The 18,600-nt window shown below is 32.2% G+C and overlaps 1 protein-coding gene across 1 annotated transcript in view; it reads right to left on the reverse strand.

Annotated features, from left to right (window-relative positions):
* CNBD1 (cyclic nucleotide binding domain containing 1) overlaps positions 1–18,600 on the reverse strand; it is a 352,114-nt gene that overhangs the window by 104,138 nt on the left and 229,376 nt on the right. Inside the window, exon 6 of the mRNA XM_026014282.1 lies at positions 14,225–14,370. Within this exon, the coding sequence (XP_025870067.1) occupies positions 14,225–14,370 (146 nt within the window). The remainder of the gene's footprint in view (positions 1–14,224; positions 14,371–18,600) is intronic.

Below are 18,600 nucleotides of genomic sequence, written 5' to 3' on the forward strand. Positions count from 1 at the left end.
ACAAAATTCCTTGATGGCCTATTTTCTTCTCAGTCCATTACATGGGAACTTAGGAAAATACCAGAAAGTTATGCCACTTTTAAGCCAGGTAGTTTAATTCATAGAATCCTCATTATAAGATCTAAATGGTCCCAGAGATAACGTAACAAAAGCAATGAATAACCTTTTCACAACTTTTATTATATTAAGGTATCTTTGGAGATAGGATTTTTGCTCTTTGGGGTAATTTTTCTTCCCAGAACGTACCAGGAGAAGTTATTTGAAGCCCATGTCTCATAACCTTTTTTTAAATGCTACTATAATCTGTGGAAGATAAAATACAAGGAAAACTGGATATTTATTTTAAGATTAAAAAAACCTCAAATAAATAAATCTAGAGCTAACTGGAATGGATGAAATTTCTTTTATTTTATTTTAGGCATTGACCTTCCACTGAAGTAGTATTAATTCTGACATTTCCTTTCAAATATTTGTAGAGATTTCATAAAGGGAGAGTTCATAATTTCACAAATTGTTGGTAATTGTTTTTAATAATCTTCAAATTTATTATTTAATATTTTTACTTAGTTCTTCTTACTGAAAAAAAAACACTACAAAAATTCCATATTTCAAATTGCTTGTTCATATCCATAACATGTATATTGAGACCAAGGCCTTTGATTTTTCTTCAGTAATAGATTTCATTCACTCATTTAGACTCTACCTTACTATCTAAGGAATTATAAACAAGCTTATAAAAATGTATGCAATATGGTTTTAAAAGTTAATGAAGAAATAGAATAAAGAAAAATTGGGTAAGAAAAAAAGGAGGCAGGAATAAATTAAATTACAAAACAAAATCTGTGAAATGCTATATATTTGCAAGGAAATAGTACTGAGTCAGTGAACAATTTTTCCTCCATTTTCCTTACCTTAAATTTTTTAATATAATCAGTTACCCGATTTAGCAACTACAAGAGATTTTAAAAATGACTTGACTGGAAGTCTCAATACCACTGAATCTATTTCCTCCCAGGAGTTCTCAAAAAAAGAAAATAATATATTGTAAATACAACTAACTTTTTCACTAAACACATTATTTAAAATATCTTGTGCCAAGTTATAACAGACTATTTCTAAGGTTCTTATATAAGATCAAAAGGATGGCTGGCATCTGGGCATATGCACCTAGGATTCACCAATACAATCCAAAGATGTTACTTTATTTGAAAGAAAGAATGAGTGACATCTATTTTCAGACTATCATAAAACAAAAATTACTGTGTTCTTAGACAAATTTTAAATCAGTACTATGTATTCAAGAATACATTGGTTGGCAATTACCTATGCTAGCGATTAATGCATACATTCATTTATCAGATATTTATTGGATGACTATTTTGTCCAAGCACTGCAGGTTAGACCATATTTCAGATTAAGAACTTAAGTGTATTAGTGTCAGCTCTGTTGCTGGATGAAGTGAGGTGAGAGAAGATAGCTTGGAAAGCAGAAGAACTTGAGGCCAAGTCATGCCTGAAGAAAGTGTTATGGTTTCTATGTCTAGAGGTAGGCAGGTGGTAAATTAAGAATTTTTTTTTTTACCTTTAAAAATAAATGAGAGCACCTACAACACACAAAGAATGTGTTTTTCCTGACCTCGAATTTCATAATATTGAACATTTTAAGTAGTTATCTAAAGCTTTCTATTAAAACAAAGAGAAAAAGTCTCAGTAAAGATTTTTTTTTAAATATCTACTCTTAAGAAATATAAGTTCCAGGTGGATTTTCCACTATTTTCTTGTTTTAAAATATATCCCTTGATAACAAGATGAAAGTTTTGTTTGCGATTTTTAATAAGTGCCAATTAATCTCAAAATAAGTCTATATAAATATCTATATAAATAATAATTTGAGCTTGGGATTTAGAATTTTTGGCTTATCAAAGCCATTCTTTCTAATAATAATTAAATATCATGAAGAGTTGTTTATTAATGCCACTATTTCTATTGTTTCCAATGAATAATTTGTTATAAATTACTTTATACATTAACTTTTAAAAGCTCTTTGGCTATACATTGATTTAAAAATTCTACTTTAAAATATACCAATAATTTTTAATGAAACATCATTTACTCCAAATTATAAGCTAGCTTAAATCTTGATTAAAGTACATAATGACTCAAAATATTTTTTCTTAAATTTTCATTGATTCCTAATGTTAAGACATACCACATTCTAATCCTAAATGTATAACTTAGTAAATTTTTAAATTCCATGGGAAAAAATTATGGATATAAAACTGAGTGATGATTTGACTCATTTCCTCTACAAACTACAAAGTTTGAGGCCAATATATCATTTAAATAACTTTTTATTATTTTACATGTTTTTTTCTAACTTCTGACTTCTGAACACTAAAACCATTATCTTTCCTATAATCACATTTTTCAATGTTCCATTTAAAGTTTTAAAATGAACATTTTTATATTTTCTTTTACTACTAAAAAAATTTTTACCCTCTTATTAGTATGACTTTTACAAAATGCCATAGTATATTCTGTAGACATTTAAAAGAAAAATTTACATTAAATGTTAAATCTAGGCCACCATGAAAAGGACACATCACCTCAAGAACCATTCTAATGGTAGATAATAGCATCATCATGCAGAACTGTTCTCACACGAGAAAAGATCATAAATGCAATACTGCTTTCTATGATCCATCACGTGAGCAGACATCCTAGATTATCGATAAAAGAAGTGTATCATTAATGTTACATACTGCCTTTGGGAAGGCTTACTGATGATATGCACTAAAAAACACTGTTTCTTGATACTGTAGAATTGAGAGTTTAATTTATTAAGGAATTTTTATTTTATTATTTTATTTTACTTCACTTTACTTCATTTAATTTTTGCTTGAAGAGCCAGTAAAGGGTAAGAGAAAACAAAAGGTTGGCTTCGGATTCAAAGCTCAGGTTCAACCCTTCACTAGAGCTGAACTAGTAAGGCTGAATTTCAGTCTTCAAACGCAAGGGATAGTCCTACAAAGCTATGTCTCCCCAATAATTAACAATGGTAAAAAGAATTACATATCATGAACATTGTTATGCTAATATAAGGTATTTTTTAAAAGCTAATAGGAAAGAAGTTTCTTTCACTATGGTAGTATTCTCCTAGTTATGTTGCACAGGGCTGCTTCCTGAGAGGGCTAGTGGTGAGGAAAACACGGGGTAACTTGTTTCTGAAGTCATTTAGTGTTGGTGTAGTGTCCTACAGGAAATACTCAGTGCACGCTGGCAGTTTTAACTCCTTGAACTTTCACAAAGTCTATTTCCTCAGAAAACTCATTTCTGTTTGTTTGTGCTTTGTATTTTTAATGTTTAAGATTTATTAAGGCTTACTGACTTCAAATTTCAGGGATCTCCAGGTACTGGCAAGTATTAAGGTACTAGTGGTCTCCAGTGGTTTCTGATTATTTTTTTTTAAAGGTACTTTAAAAAATAGCTTATAGCCAACAGAAAGAATGAGGCCCATCATACAATGCGGATGAACCACAAAAACATGTGAAGTGAAAGAAGCCACACAAAAAAGTTCACATATATTGTATGATTCTATTCATATGAATTTTCCAAAATAGGTAAATCCTTAAAGACAGAAAACAGACTAGTGGTTATCAGGGGCTGGGAAAATGTGAGAATGGAAAGTAACTCCTGTTGTGTTTGGGGTTTCATTTTGGGCAGACGAAAATATCTGGAACTAGATAGCAGAGACAGTTCCACAACATTTTGAATGTTCTAAATGCCACTGAATTGTACACTTACAAATGATTAATTAATATTATGTGAATTTTACCTCAGACTTTGTTTTAAATATTTATTTGAGAGAGAGAGAGAGAGAGAGAGAGAGAGAATGAGCAGAAGGGGCAGAGGGAGAGAGAATCTCAAAAGCCTGAGATCACAACCTGAGTCAAAACTCAGAGTCTGACACTTCAAGGACTGAGCCACCAAGCTCCCCATCAAACTTAAAAAGACATCATTGAGATAAAATTCAAATTCCATGGAACTCATTCTTTTTAAAATATACAATTCAGTGGGGTTTTTTTTAGTATATTCAAAGAGATGTACAGTCAACATCATAATCTAATGTTAGAATACTTTAATTATCCCCAAAGGAAACTCATACTCATCAGTCATACCTCATGCCCCATTCCCCCAAGTTCCTGGCAACCTCTAATTGTTGTTTCAAGTGAATTTTCCTATTCTAGAGATTTCATTTCAGTGAAATTATAAGTATGTGATTTTTTAAACTACCTTCTTTCATTTAACGTAATGTTTTCAAGATTCATCTAGATCATAGCATGTATTAGTACATTATCCCCTTGTATTGCCAAATAATACTCTATGATGAGGATATAGCATATTTTTAAAAATTAATTCATCTTTTGATGGCAATCTGGGCTGTTTCCAGCTAGGGGCTATTGTGAATAAATCTGTGAACATTTGTGTACAAGTTTCAAATGAATGTATGTTTTCATTTCTCTGGCATATCTGAGTAGAATTACTGGGTCAAATGCTAACTTTATGATAACATTTGAGGAGCTGTCAAAATATTTTAATAAGCGGCTTCACCATTTTACTACCTCATCATACATGTGTGAGTTTCAATTTGTCTACATCTTCAACAACACTGAGTATTGTCTATTGTTTATATTTAAACCATCCTACCAGGTATGGAATGGTATATAATTGTGGTTTTGATTTATAATCCTCTAATGAGTAACAATATTGAGCATTTTAATATGCTTATTGACCATTTGTATATCTTCTTTTGAAATATACCTTCAGATAGTTTGTGCTCATTTTTCAATTAGGTTAATTGCCTTTTTATTATTGAGCTAAAAGAGTTCTTCATAATCTGGATATGAGTCTCTTACAGATATATGATTTGAAAAAACTTTCTCGCATTCCAAGGGTTGCATTTTCATTTCTTGATTGTGCTCATTGAAGTTCAAAATTTTAAATTTTTATAAAATCCCAATTCTCTAGTTTCTCTTTTTCACTTGTGCTTTCTGTGTCATATTTAAAATATATATATATATAGCCTAATCCATGGTCACAAAGATTAATTTGTAAATTTTCCTCTAAGAGTTCTATAGTTGTGTTCTTTCATTTAGGTCTTCGATCCATTTTAGATTAATAATTATATATGGTGTGAGTTAAAGGTCTGATTTCATTTTTTAGCATACAGATGGATATAGAGATGTGTCAGTACCATTTGTTGAAAAATTATCTTTTCTGGAATTGAATTTTCCTGACATTCTTGTTGTAAATCAATTGACCATGAAATTAAAGCTTTATTTCTGCACTTTCAATTTTATTTCATTTATCAATATCTATCTTTGTGCCAGTGTTACACTACCTTGAAACTGTAGGTTTATAATAATTTTCAAAATCAGATATGTGTGTCCTCCAACTTTGTCATTTGTTTCCAAAAAACATTTTTGCTTTTCAGGACCCTCTAAATATTAGCATAATTTTACCAACCCCTACAAAAAGATAGCTGATATTTTCATTAGAGATTGTGTTAAATCTGTAGAACAATTTAGGAGTATTACCATTTAAACAGTATTAGGTCTTTTGATCTATGAACATTGGAGATCTATTTATTTACACTTCATCTATTCCTAAATAGATTATGTTTTTGAGGTTACTGTAAATAGAATTGCTTTCTTACTTTTATTTTCAGGTTGTTGCTCCTTTAAATATTTGGTAGACTTCAACATAAAGCCATCTGGATCTGGAATTTTCTTTGTGGGGATATTTTATATTTTTAATTACTAATTAAATATATTTATTTGATATAGATATATTTAGTAATTTCTCTTTCTTCTTGAACCGTTTTGATAGTTTATATCTTTCTAGAAATTTGTTCATTATATCTAAGGTATATAATTTTTTGGCATACAGTTATTCAATGTATTTCCTTATAATCTTTTTTTATTTTTATGAGGTCCATAATGATGTCCACTTTTTCATTGCTGACTTTAGTAATTTGAATGCTCTTGATAAATCTAGATAAATGTTTGTCTATTTTGTTGTTCTTTACAAAGAACATAGTATCAGTTTTGATTTTCTCTATTGTTTTTATGTTCTTTATTTCACTTATTATAAAATTTCATTATAAAATTTTATAAAATTTCTTTCATTCTCTGCTTGTTTTGGGATTGGTTTTTGTTTTTGTTTGGTTGGCTCTGTGAATGGGTCTATTCTTGGAAGCCACCAGACAGGTCAAATTGTGACAAATCATCTGGATGGGACTAGTTTTTTTAAAAAATCTTATTTATTTGAGATAGAGAGAGAATGAGAGCATGCACAAGCCAGGAGGAGCAGCAGAAGGAGAGGAATCACAACCTGAGCTGAAGGCAGACATTTAACTGACTGAGCCATCCAGGTGTTCCTGGATGGAACTTATAAGAGGGATGCAAACCTATCCTGCCACCTCCAATGGCTGTTTTTACAGCTACCATAACTGCAAAGCTGCTGCTTTTTAGGTTACTGCAGAGCGAAGTTATATTAAGATGGGAAGATGGGAAGTCAAAATGCTGTAAAACTCACTTTTCTTACCAAGATTCCACAACTTTTCTGAAATAAACACACCTGGATTATTATAAGTCTTTTCCAGAGTTCTGAAAAAGTTGATATTGGCAGTTTTTGACAGTCCTTTCATTCCATTTATGGATTTTTGGAGGTCCTTACCCTGTCATTCCAAAAATGCTTCTCTGGTTTATTTATTTTTGCAGCTGTTTGTTTTAACATCCATTATCTGCAGCTGAACTCCATGAACACTCTTTAGGAAATGTCAGCCTAAAACACTGAAGAAAACATTACCTTCAGAAATCTTATTGCCCTTCAAATATTAAATTAACAGTGTCATTTTTTTCAGTTCTTATCTTGTATGTTGACATAGCCTGGCATCTTATATATGTGTCATCTGACCACTCTGCCTGTATTGCCTTGTCCAGCTTAGTCTCTCTGTCTCTCTAGTTCCTCTTTTGTAAAATGAGGATTATAACCACATGTGCCATAGAAGTTCAAAAGTATTATGCAAGGTAGTACTTATAAGCTATTTACAATAGTGCCAGATCAATAAATATCATATAAAATATATAATTATTCTGTGAAAAATGCTGTTGGTGTACTAATAGGGATTTGGGTTAAATCTGTAGATTGCTTTGGGTAGTATAGACATTTTAATAATGTTTGTTTCTCTATTCCATGATCATGCAATGTCTTTCCATTTCTCTATGTTGTCTTCAATTTCTTTCATCAGTATTTTACAGTTTTCGGAGAACAAGTCTTTCACCTGTTTGATTAAGTTTATTTGTAGATATTTTTTATTGGTTTTTGTGGAATTGTAAATGCGCTTGTTTTTTTAATTTCCTGCTTCTTCATTATTAGTTTATAGGAATGCAACAGAATTCTGTACATTGAGTTTGTGTCCCGCAACTTTAGTGAAATCATTTATCAATTCTTGCAGCAGTTTTTTGGTGGAGTTTTTAGGGTTTCCTATTTATAGTGTCATGTCACTTGCAAATAGTGAGAGTTTTACTTCTTCCTTACCAATTTGGATGCCTTTTATTTCTTGCTGTGTCTAATTGCTGTGGCTAGGTCTTCTAATACTGTTAAATGAAAGTGGTGAGAGTAGATATTCTTGTCTTGTTCCAGATCTTACAGGAAAGGTCTCAGCTCTGCATCATTGAGTACGATGTTAGAGGTGGATTTTTCATATAAGGCCTTTATGATGTTGAGGTATGTTCCCTCTAGATCTCCTTTGCAGAGAGTTTTTATCATAAATGGATGTTTTACTTTGTCAAATGCTTTTTCTACATCTATTGAAAAGGCCAAATGGGTTTTTTCTTTCTTTCTGTTTGTTACTGATGTGATTTATCACATTAATTGTTTCATGAACATTGAACTATCTTTGTATCCAGGAATAAATCCCACTTGATTGTGGTGAATGATTTTTAATGTATTGTTAAATTCAGTTTGTTAATATTTCATTAAGGATTTTTGCATCTATATCATCAGAGATATTGGACTATAGTTCTCTTTTTTTGTGGAATCTTTATCTGGCATTGGTATCACGATGATCCTGGCCTCAGAGAATGAATTTGGAAGTTCTCCTACCTCTTATTTTTGGGAATAGTTTGAGAAGAATAGGTATTAACTCTTCTTTTAATGGTTGGTAGGGGGATCCCTGGGTGGCTCAGTGGTTTAGTACCTGCCTTTGGCTCAGGGTGCGATCCTGGAGTCCTGGAATTGAGTCCCACATCGGGCTCCCTGTGTGGAGCCTGCTTCTCCCTCTGCCTGTGTCTCTGCCTTTCTCCCTCTCTCTGTTTCTCTCATGAATACATAAATTATTAAAAAAAAATAAATGGTTGGTAGGATTCACCTGGGAGCCGTTTGGTCCTGGACTTTTGGGGGAGTTTTTTGATTACTGATTCAATTTCATTTCTGGTAATAGATCTATTCAAGTTTTCTAGTTCTTCTTAGCTTCAGTTTGGTAGATTATGATTTTAGGAATTTATCCAGTTCTTCTAGGTTGTCAATTTGTTGGCATATAGGTTTTCATAATATTCTGTTACAATTGTTTAAATTTCTGTGGTGTTGGTTGTTTTTCTTCTCTTTCATTGGTGATTTTGTTTATTTGGATCCTTTCTCTCTCTCTCTCTGTCTCTCTCTATTTCTCTCTGTCTCTGTCTCTCTCTCTTTGGTAAGTAGTTAGAGGCTTACCAGTTTCTCAAAGGAAGGCATACAGAACAGCAACGGACACATGAAAAGATGCTCAATATCACTCATCATCAGGGAAATGCAAATAAAAACTACAATGAGGTATCACCTTGCACCTTTTGGAATGGCTAAAATAAAAACACCAGAAACAAGTATTGGTGACGATAGTGAGAAGAAAAGAACCTTCTTGCACTGTTGATGGAATGCAACCGGTACAGCCACTGTGGAAAATAATATGGAGGTTCCTCAAAAAATTACACACTAATTCAAAGGGATACAAGCATCCTTATGTTTATTGCAGCATTATTTACAATATCCAAACTATAGAAGCAACCTAACTGTCCTCTGATTGATGAATGGATAAGGAAGATTTAGTATAGTGTGTGTGTGTGTGTGTGTGTGTGTGTGTGTATGAATATTACTCAGCCATAAAAAAGAATGTAATCTTGCCATTTGGAACAACATGGATAGAGCTAGAGAATATAATGCTAAACAAAATAAGTCAGTCAGAGAAAGACAAATGTCATGATCTCACTCATAGTGGAATTTAAGAAACAAAACAAACAAGCAAAGGGGAAAAAAGAAGGAGAAAGAGAAAGAAAGAGAAAGAGAAAGGGGGAAAGCAAGAAACAAACTCTTAACTAGAGAGAACAAACTGATGGTTACCAGAGGGGAGGTAGGTGGGAGGATGGGTTAAATGGTGATGGGGATTAAGGAACTCACTTGTGACGAGCACCGGGTGATGTTTGGAATTGGTGAATTATAATTATGGGATTCTTGAATGTAACACTGTATGTTAACTAATAGAATTAAAACAAAAACTTTAAAAAAACAAAACAATGAAAAGATAAAATAAAATATATAATTATCATCATTTAAAAAATTTCTAGCCCTTCTCTATTCCTGTGCTTTATTTTTTTCATAGAACATAGTTCTTTAAATTATATTATTTTTTAATTTGCTATTTGTTTATTTCCTGTTTTCCCAAACGAGAAAATAAGTTCCAGTGATAATCACTAGCAAACACTCAATACACAATCAATTAAATGAGTTTATGTTTATATTATTGTAGGAAACGGAAACTATTCTATGTAATTTTCCTTCCAAACATTTAGCACAATACCACATTGATTTTTTTGCACATATAACAAAAATATATAAAAAGTATTATTTAAAAATAACTCCTCATATTGGACAAAGCTGTCAACTCTTCTGAGATATGGCAATCCAAGAATTAGTCTAGAGAAGTTGAAAAATATTAGTTATATTCTGATTATTTTTAACAAAATCAGGTAGGTTTTTAAAAATACATTAATTTCTAGATCCTGAGTAGTGCAATTATAAAAAGCAACCTGAAAAGTATGTGTTGTTTTTTTTTTAAGATTTATTTATTTAAGAGAGAGAAAGAGTACACACCATGCACAGGCACGCTCACAAGAGTTGGGGGGACAGGGGCAGAGAGAAAGAAAGAAATTTTTAAAATTTATTTATTCATAGAGACACAGAGAAAGAGAGAGAGGGAGAGAGAGAGGGAGGCAGAGGGAGAAGCAGGGTCCATGCAGGGAGCCCAAGGTGGGACTCAATCCTGGGTCTCCAGGATCACACCCCGGGCTGCAGGCGGCGCTAAACCGCTGAGCCACAAGGGCTGACCGAGAAAGAGTCAGACTCCATGCTAAGTGTGGAACCCAACATGGAGCTTCATCTCATGACCCTGAAATCATGACCTAAGTTGAAACCAAGAGTCCACAGTTTACCGCACCGCACCACCCAGGAACCCCATTAGTCTTTTATTAATTGAAAATATTCCAATAACAAAAATGAAGAAAGTTATGCATATGGGGCTTCTGTTCTGGTATTACTTAACATCTTTTAACATCATCTCTGGTTACAAGTTTCACTATTTAGAAAGTAAGATTCCATGGCAACATTAGAGAAATAAATATGGGAAGGGTCTCTAGTTTTGTCATGTGATTGAAGAGTTTGTAGTTTTGTTTGCATTAATTTTTCTCAAAGCTTCACAACCATCTTTTGGACAAGGAAAGATAGAAATGAAACTGGGTCCTCATAATGCAGATAAAGACGGAAAAAGGTTTCTGGCTAGATTTCCAGGATAAATCTGCACGAACCATAGGGAATACCACCTTAGTTGCAGTGAAAGCATATCCATACTTTAGGATCAATGCATATTCTTCAAGGCATGTTTGTTTTTAAGAGAATTTAATATTTATGGTAGGACTAAATATTTGCCTATTTCTATTATAAGAGCCTATTATTTGAATTATGGTTAGCTTACTTCTGGAAAAGATGCCCACTAAATTTTTTTATGAGATTTAGCTACTGTGTTTTTATATATTATATGAAATTTAAACCACAACAGAAAAGAAAGTCTATGTAAGGCTAAAAAAATGTTAAAATTTAGTAACATAAAAATATTTTCAACATTAAAAATAAATGCAAGAGTTTATTTAAATAAGGAGCGATGGTGTTTTTGAGATATAACCTCATAAAAGGTGGGAATAAAATGAAAGAAAATGAAAGAAATAAAAAACACCATAAGACTTAATGGACTCCAAAAAGAAAACAGTAAAGGTGATAAAGATATAAAAGAAAAAAATCCCTTATAGTAATTATTTCATGGAAATCTATCAATGTTAATATAAAGGTAGATAGTAATAAAATTTTGATCTGAGATCTAATTCCATGTTAGCCACTAAATTGAATTCTGAAGTAAGTTAATTCTCTTAGCTTTCATAAGCTTTAGGTTGCCAATCATAAAAATGCTCATTGATCAGGCCATAATATAAGAGATTAAAATGGAAAACTCTTGAAATCACTTAAATTAAGTAACATATACCTATAGCTATATATCTATATAGCATACAGAAACATATTATTATGCATAATATATAGTTTATACAGTATTTTTATTACAGTAATATAGATGGTATTTAGACATAGTAATATTAATATAGTAAATAAATAATATGCAATATAAGTAATCTTATTATAGTAATTGTGTTGTTGTGCCACTTTCACTTAGAGATATGTATTTATGTTAGTTAGTACTTAAAATCATAATATTGTTATCCCTGTTAATATTTTATTAAGAAAGCTGAATGAGTGAGAGGCTAAGTGAGTAATGGTGAGTTTAGGAACGGTCTTAAATAACAACACTCCAAAGAACCTGTCAGAAGAGACCAGAAAATATAAATAGCTGTGTGGAATTTCAGGCAAGAAACCAAAGCCTAAGCCACAGACTAAAGTCAGCAGCCTGGTGATGAGGGGCTTCTGGGGGGAATACTTTAAATAACAGAAGGAGTGAAAGGCACACATGAATAAAGAAAAGGGAGAGAGAAAGACACTTGGTTGCATCTGTTTTTCAAATTGGCTGAATGAAGAGATTTACAAAGGTCAGATATTTAATGAGTTGACTGGTTTGTTAGTGAAATAGATCTGGACTGTCAGAATCAGATGTCTTAAAAACTCAAGAGAAGGATTTTGACAGAGGTTTATGTAAAGACAGAGACTTCTACAATTTTTATAAAGTGTTTGAAAATATGCTGTATTGAAAAATGAAATGAAAACCCTTATTTAATATGAAAGACCAAATTAAAGTTGATATGTATTTGTCAAGGAATGAAAGTTCACATTTTAATAGTCAATCACCCACGTTGTAAGATACCATCAGAATACAGTTTTTAAAAACCTTTTTGAAAAAAACAAATACATAGCTACAAACACTAACCCATGAATATGCCTTTATTGTGAAAAATTCAATACAAATATATGCAGGAGAAAGAGTTACTTGTTTCCCTTCATTGTCCTTCAATTCTGCTCCCCTCCATGAAGGTAAATATTTAAAATACATATTTTTGTAGTGTTTTTCTGGATCTACTTCTTTGTACTTTTACTATGAATTTTATATATGTATATATGCAGATAATGTGTGTATATATAACTTCAAGTTTTTCATAAATATGTGAAAATATGACCATATTATTTATATAACTCCACAACCTCTCTACTCCTATTGTCTTTAATAATTTTAATAAGTTTCCATGTCAATATACAGAGAGATCTACCTCCATCTTTTTAACAACTGCCTAGAATTCCATTGAATACATGTATCATGTAATCTGTCTTCCATTCCATGGAAGAGACGTATCATAATGTAATCTATCTTCTATTAAAGTTCATCTAGGTTGTTTCCATATTTTACCATAATAAATATGATTTCAGGCATTTATGATAAAAATAAATTAATTTTTAACTTACTATCCTCAAGCTAATGCAAAGCGATGTTGAATGTTCTTTCTTGCCTTTCAAAATCATTTTATCCTTTGCAAAACTCTTATGATTTAATTTTCACTGCTAGATGTCAGATTAAATGAAACTAATTATAAGAGATGACCACTAGGGGAAAAATCTTGAAATATGTCAATAGACATATGACATATTTCAATAGACACATGTTCTCCAAAATTATAGTTAGATTTTAAATGTCATGATCCAGATGAACCACTTTATAAAACAGTGACATAATGGACAGAGAATGAGTTTAGCATTAGGGATAAAGTATGTTTGAAATTCAATTCTAATCAGGAATATTCTGCATGATATTTTGTGCCTTAGGCTTCTCAACTGTAGAGAATAATTATTATCTACTTTTTAATTATTTTTTTACATTTTTTATTGAAGTAATAGTGAAAGGGATTAAACGGGAAAGAGGGAAAATGAGTGGGAAATATTATCTATTTTTATTTGTATCTGTAAGGAATAAATAAGGGATATCCTCTGATATAAAGAAGGTATTAAATAAACTTAATTCTACTTTTCTAAAAGGTATTTGACAAATGCAAAAACTGGTGTTGAATTCTGTTGAGACAGGTGTGTATGTAGCTCTGTGTGTGTGTGTGTATATTTGTATACCCCTCAAAAATTACAATATAAAATACTTCTATTAATGTGCCCACATGCATCCTTGGTATAAAAGGACTAGAAATTTAAATCTGTCTGGAGAGATATTGTTCCCAATATTTGGTTCAGTATCTGGATAAGTCAAATTGCTATGACCATTTGCTAAGAAAACCAATGCTAGATTGTTATTAAATGTGTGTATCAATGAGTGGTTTTCAAAATATGTTTCCCATACTAACAGTGTCAGCTGCGAAATTATTGGAAATGCAATTAAGTCCCATCCCACACCTACCAAATCGAAACTTTAGAACCGAACACAGCAATATGAGTTTTCTGGGTGATTCTGAGAAATCACTAGTGGAGAAAACACTAGTATATATCTTTAAAACAGACATACCAACATGCGGAATGTTATTCATTTATAAAATATACCCAAGCAGTACATTTTTAATGTATCACATGAAAATATGAATATTATAGAGACTCAAAATAGTGACATATATTTTATGTTGCCAAATTCCAGATTAGTCTGTTACCTGTGCTGCCTTTTACCCAGGTTTCGGAAATGACTCTCTTACTAAGTGTTTTCAGATGCTCATCAGGTAGCTGACAGGTCAAATCTGGAATTGTTTTCAGCATCTTCCACACAATTCTGTGTTCATGCGGCGTCCTGTAAATGGGCCTTAAAACAGCATCAAAAAGATTACAAATTGAAAGAACATAGCTTAACTACAAAGAAATAAACCAAAAATTATTGATTTTTGAGCTTTCAAATTTGCATTTCTTTTTTTATTCAAGGTTTGCTTAAGGATACCTATGATGATATTCTGTTTATCAACTTTAGAATTTTTTCTCCTTCCAGCACTAAGATGCACATCCATGAAACTTTTTTAAATGTTTTAAAGATTTATTTATTTATTTATTTATTTATTTATTTATTTATTCATGAAAGACAGAGAGAGAGGCAGAGACATAGGCAGAGGGAGAAGCAGGCGCTCCATGCGGATCCCGATGTGGGACTTGATCCCGAGACCCCACGGTCATGACCTGAGACAAAGAGATGTTCAACCACTGAGCCACCCAGGTGGCTCCATCACATCCATGAAACTTTAAACCAGGAAATTACATAGTCCTTTTACCTTCTTTTTTAGAAAACTCAGTGCTTCAATTGTAAAATTGTATCTTTTATTATTAGTCATCATCATAATAAAGACCTCTTTCATATAGTAAAAAGACTTTTTAATCCAGTGTATACTTTTGATCTTTTACGTACTTAAAGTTAAATGAATCTACAATTTAATATCTGATAAATATTTTAACTCCAAAAATGCATATGTAATTTTAAGTAAAACAGTCATCATAGATGGATGATATTTATTTTCTTTAATCATTAAATTCACTAGTTTATAAATATAATACCATAATAAAATACAAAATTTATGTTGACCCTAAGTTCTCAAGTGACTAGCCTATCATACCATTGTTAAACACTCAGTATTTTTCAAGCAATTTTTAAAAATTATTGTGAAAAATCAATTTAGCAGCAGCAAGGGAATTTGGGATACTCACATATGTGGGTTTGCCAGAAACAGTCCCAGTTTAGATATAATGTCCAGTTGAGCCACCTGGTATACATGTGTTTGTGTGTATATGTTTACTGGATGACAATATATATTGTGTTTTTTTCTTGTAGGTTCTAGCAAAAAAAAAGTTGGAAAAACGCTAATATAGTAAATCATCTTAAGAAATAGTCTTAAGAAAACTGGGTTCCTAGTTAATATCATTTAAAAGTGTGTACTTCAGATGCAGTAATAATGATTAGTGTTAATAAATAGCATATTATAACTAAAACCTATAATATGTATCATTGATTTGGCAATGAAACGAGAGATGGTTAAAAATAGTATCACAGACCCCCCCCCCAAAAAAAAAGGCAAAACATTTGATATATTGGTTGCCTACAATAATTTGGAAGGCATACCAAGTGTCTAGGAAACCTATTGTTTCATAGAAAGTAGCTGGAAAGAGCCAGAAGCTTACTTTGTTCTGTTTGCTCAATGTTACTTTTTTGTTGCAATGTATTATCAGGTGACTAAAACTGGACAGTTTTCAAGCATACATGAAAAGTAATAAAGGAGATCTAGAAATGTGGGGAATGACTGTAAAAGCCAAGTGCTTTTTGATCCCATACAACAACAACCACCAATTGAAAGAAATTTGACTGTCAAAAGTCTATCACATGTTCTCAGTTAAATAAATGTAGGTACTTAGCACTGTGCCAAAGGTCTAATTAGAAGCTTTGCCTTCTCAACCAAGCCTATTGTTACAGAAGAACTTAGGATAGCCTTGATTAAGAGAGAGGCAGGCAGAGAGAAAAGAACAGAACCTTGGATTTGGTTATTGGAATGTGGAAGATACCGGAGACAGATCAGAAACACTGACAAATGAACTGCACAGTCCAAATTCTGAAATTCCCATGAAACTTTTCAATTGATTCTAACATACACTCCTGTGTTTACCATCCTCAAGATGGTAAATCAAGACATTCATGTCTGAAAACCTGGCCTTCACTTCCCCTCTTTAAACATGGCCTTCCTTCACTTCTCTCTCAGTGTCTACCTTTATCATTTTTCAGGAACTGTTTTTTTTTTTTTTTGGAACTGTTTTTAACACACATCATACCCACTCTTTCTTTACCTCTTCAATATACAAAAGCTTTTAGGAAACAGATTAACAAGAAAGAAAAATTCACACATTGAGAAATGTTTGGAAAACTATAATGTCCAAACTATCATTAGTACAAAAGAATTGTTTTTTTTATATTAATAGTGTCATTACTATCATTATTATCATTATGAGTTATCAGGCCACAGGCAATGGTATGAAAGAAAATGTTTTTCCCTTGAATTTTCATTTAGTCACCTGTATGTCTATTTCTAACTAATCAGTCACCTGTATGTCTATTTCCAGCTAATCACAAAAAGCAAAATGTTAGTATATGCCAAGTATTTAGAAACACATTAGTTGGAAACAAAATAATTTCAGGATTTTCCTTTTTTTTACTTCTTTTTCTTCTGATGATTATACAGAGCCTAAGAGCTAATAGTGTCATTAAAAGTTACAGTGCTGGGTTCTGACAATCAGTACTTATGTGCATTGGCATCTAATGAGTTGAAACTATCATGAATATCCATTGGCATCCATGATGACATCCACTGAATTCCTAAGTGTTTCCAGTTGTAGGTATATATCATCTAGATTTTTATTAAGCTCTTGCTAAACCTGTTGACTTTTTCACTCAGCTAGTTTTTCACATTCCTTGTAGTAAGGAGAGAGTTTGATTGCCTCAGTGATATCTCTGAAGCAATGAGAAACTAGTTAGGGCTCTCTTAAGGCCTCTATATCCCTAATACTAGCTCACTCACATTTACTCAGATGTGCAGAGAAATGGAGCTTCTGCATTTTTCTGCAACTTAGTCTAACAGTTTCCCATCTACTAGGTTAGAGTTAAACAAAACAAAACAAAACCCTTGCTTGTTCCTTGTAACAATAAGACATATCTTCTGATACAGGCTCCATTTAACTTAAATGTTGAGGATACTTGGAAGTTTAGCTTTCTGTGCCGGCTGATTTATATGGTTTATCTTCAAGGACTTAAAGACTCTTTAGTAAAAATATCTAGTCTTCCAGAGTTACTCCACTCACAGTTCTTTTTCCCAGGAGGTGGTGCAAGTATATATGGGATCAACTGTGTCCTTCAGGCATTGGCTAGAGGAACAATTGGTCTGCATGTGCCGAAAATTTTGCCAAAGAAATATAATCAACTTATGTTACAGAACACATAAAAATAGCCAGTAAGCTTGGATAGGATGTTTGCCAATAAAACAAAAGTAAATCAGAACAGTCAACTACAAATAAGGGGATAAAACAAGGAGAATATGCTGTAAAAAATAATATTCAAACTGAGGATCAAAGAGGTTAATTGTCTCAAGGACACATAGCTAATAATAATAAAAAAGAAACTGAAATGCTAAAAATTGCTAAGTGACGACCAAATCATGCTAACACACACCACAAAAGTGCGCACAGAAACACACAAAAAAAACTAAATTTAAATAGAATAATTCCAGACACACAAAACAAAACAAGTTAATAAGTTCTGTAATAGAAAAAAGCACCCAATTTTCTTATTTATTCATGAAAGACAGAGAGAGGCAGAGACATAGGCAGAGGGAGAAGCAGGCGCTCCATGCCAATATTTGCAGTACTGGCGACATGTTATTAAGGCATACATTGCATGGTTGCAAATATATCAGAAATACTCTAGGGGCAAGTTTTATCTGAATCTTAATGACCTGATTTTACAATTGAAAAATATCATAATTAAAGTATTCACTGCAGACATTCCATTTATGAATTAGAACTTAGTGATTCAGAAATTACTATCTTCTATTGTTTCCTTTGCATAACTGATTTTAAAGTGTCAACTTATCTCCTCAATTATTGCCATCATCTGATTTCCTCTTCCTTTAAAACAAGATAACTGTACACGAGGCCAAACTTGAAACAATAATTATCAAGTTTATGTTATTTTATCCATTAAATTATCATTCTAAATGTTGAGTACAGCTTGGCAAAAGAACCGCATGTTCTATTATTCATTTATTTATTTACACTTAATTTAAAATACCTAAACTGTTTAATTTGAAGAACTCACTATCTCGTATTAAAAGTTCTGTTAAGACAGATTCCTATTCAGGGTGCCTAGGCGGCTCCTTCAGTCTCTTAATTTTGGCTCAGGTCATGATCTCAGGGTCATGAGATGGAGTCCAGTGTCCAGTAAGATTCTCTCTCTCCCTCTGCCTTCACATTCCCCCGTCCCCTCCAGCCCTGCTTGGCTACCTCACACATT

Source organism: Vulpes vulpes, chromosome 13 (genome assembly GCF_048418805.1).
Source record: "Vulpes vulpes isolate BD-2025 chromosome 13, VulVul3, whole genome shotgun sequence".
Classification (NCBI taxonomy): Eukaryota; Metazoa; Chordata; class Mammalia; order Carnivora; family Canidae; genus Vulpes; species Vulpes vulpes.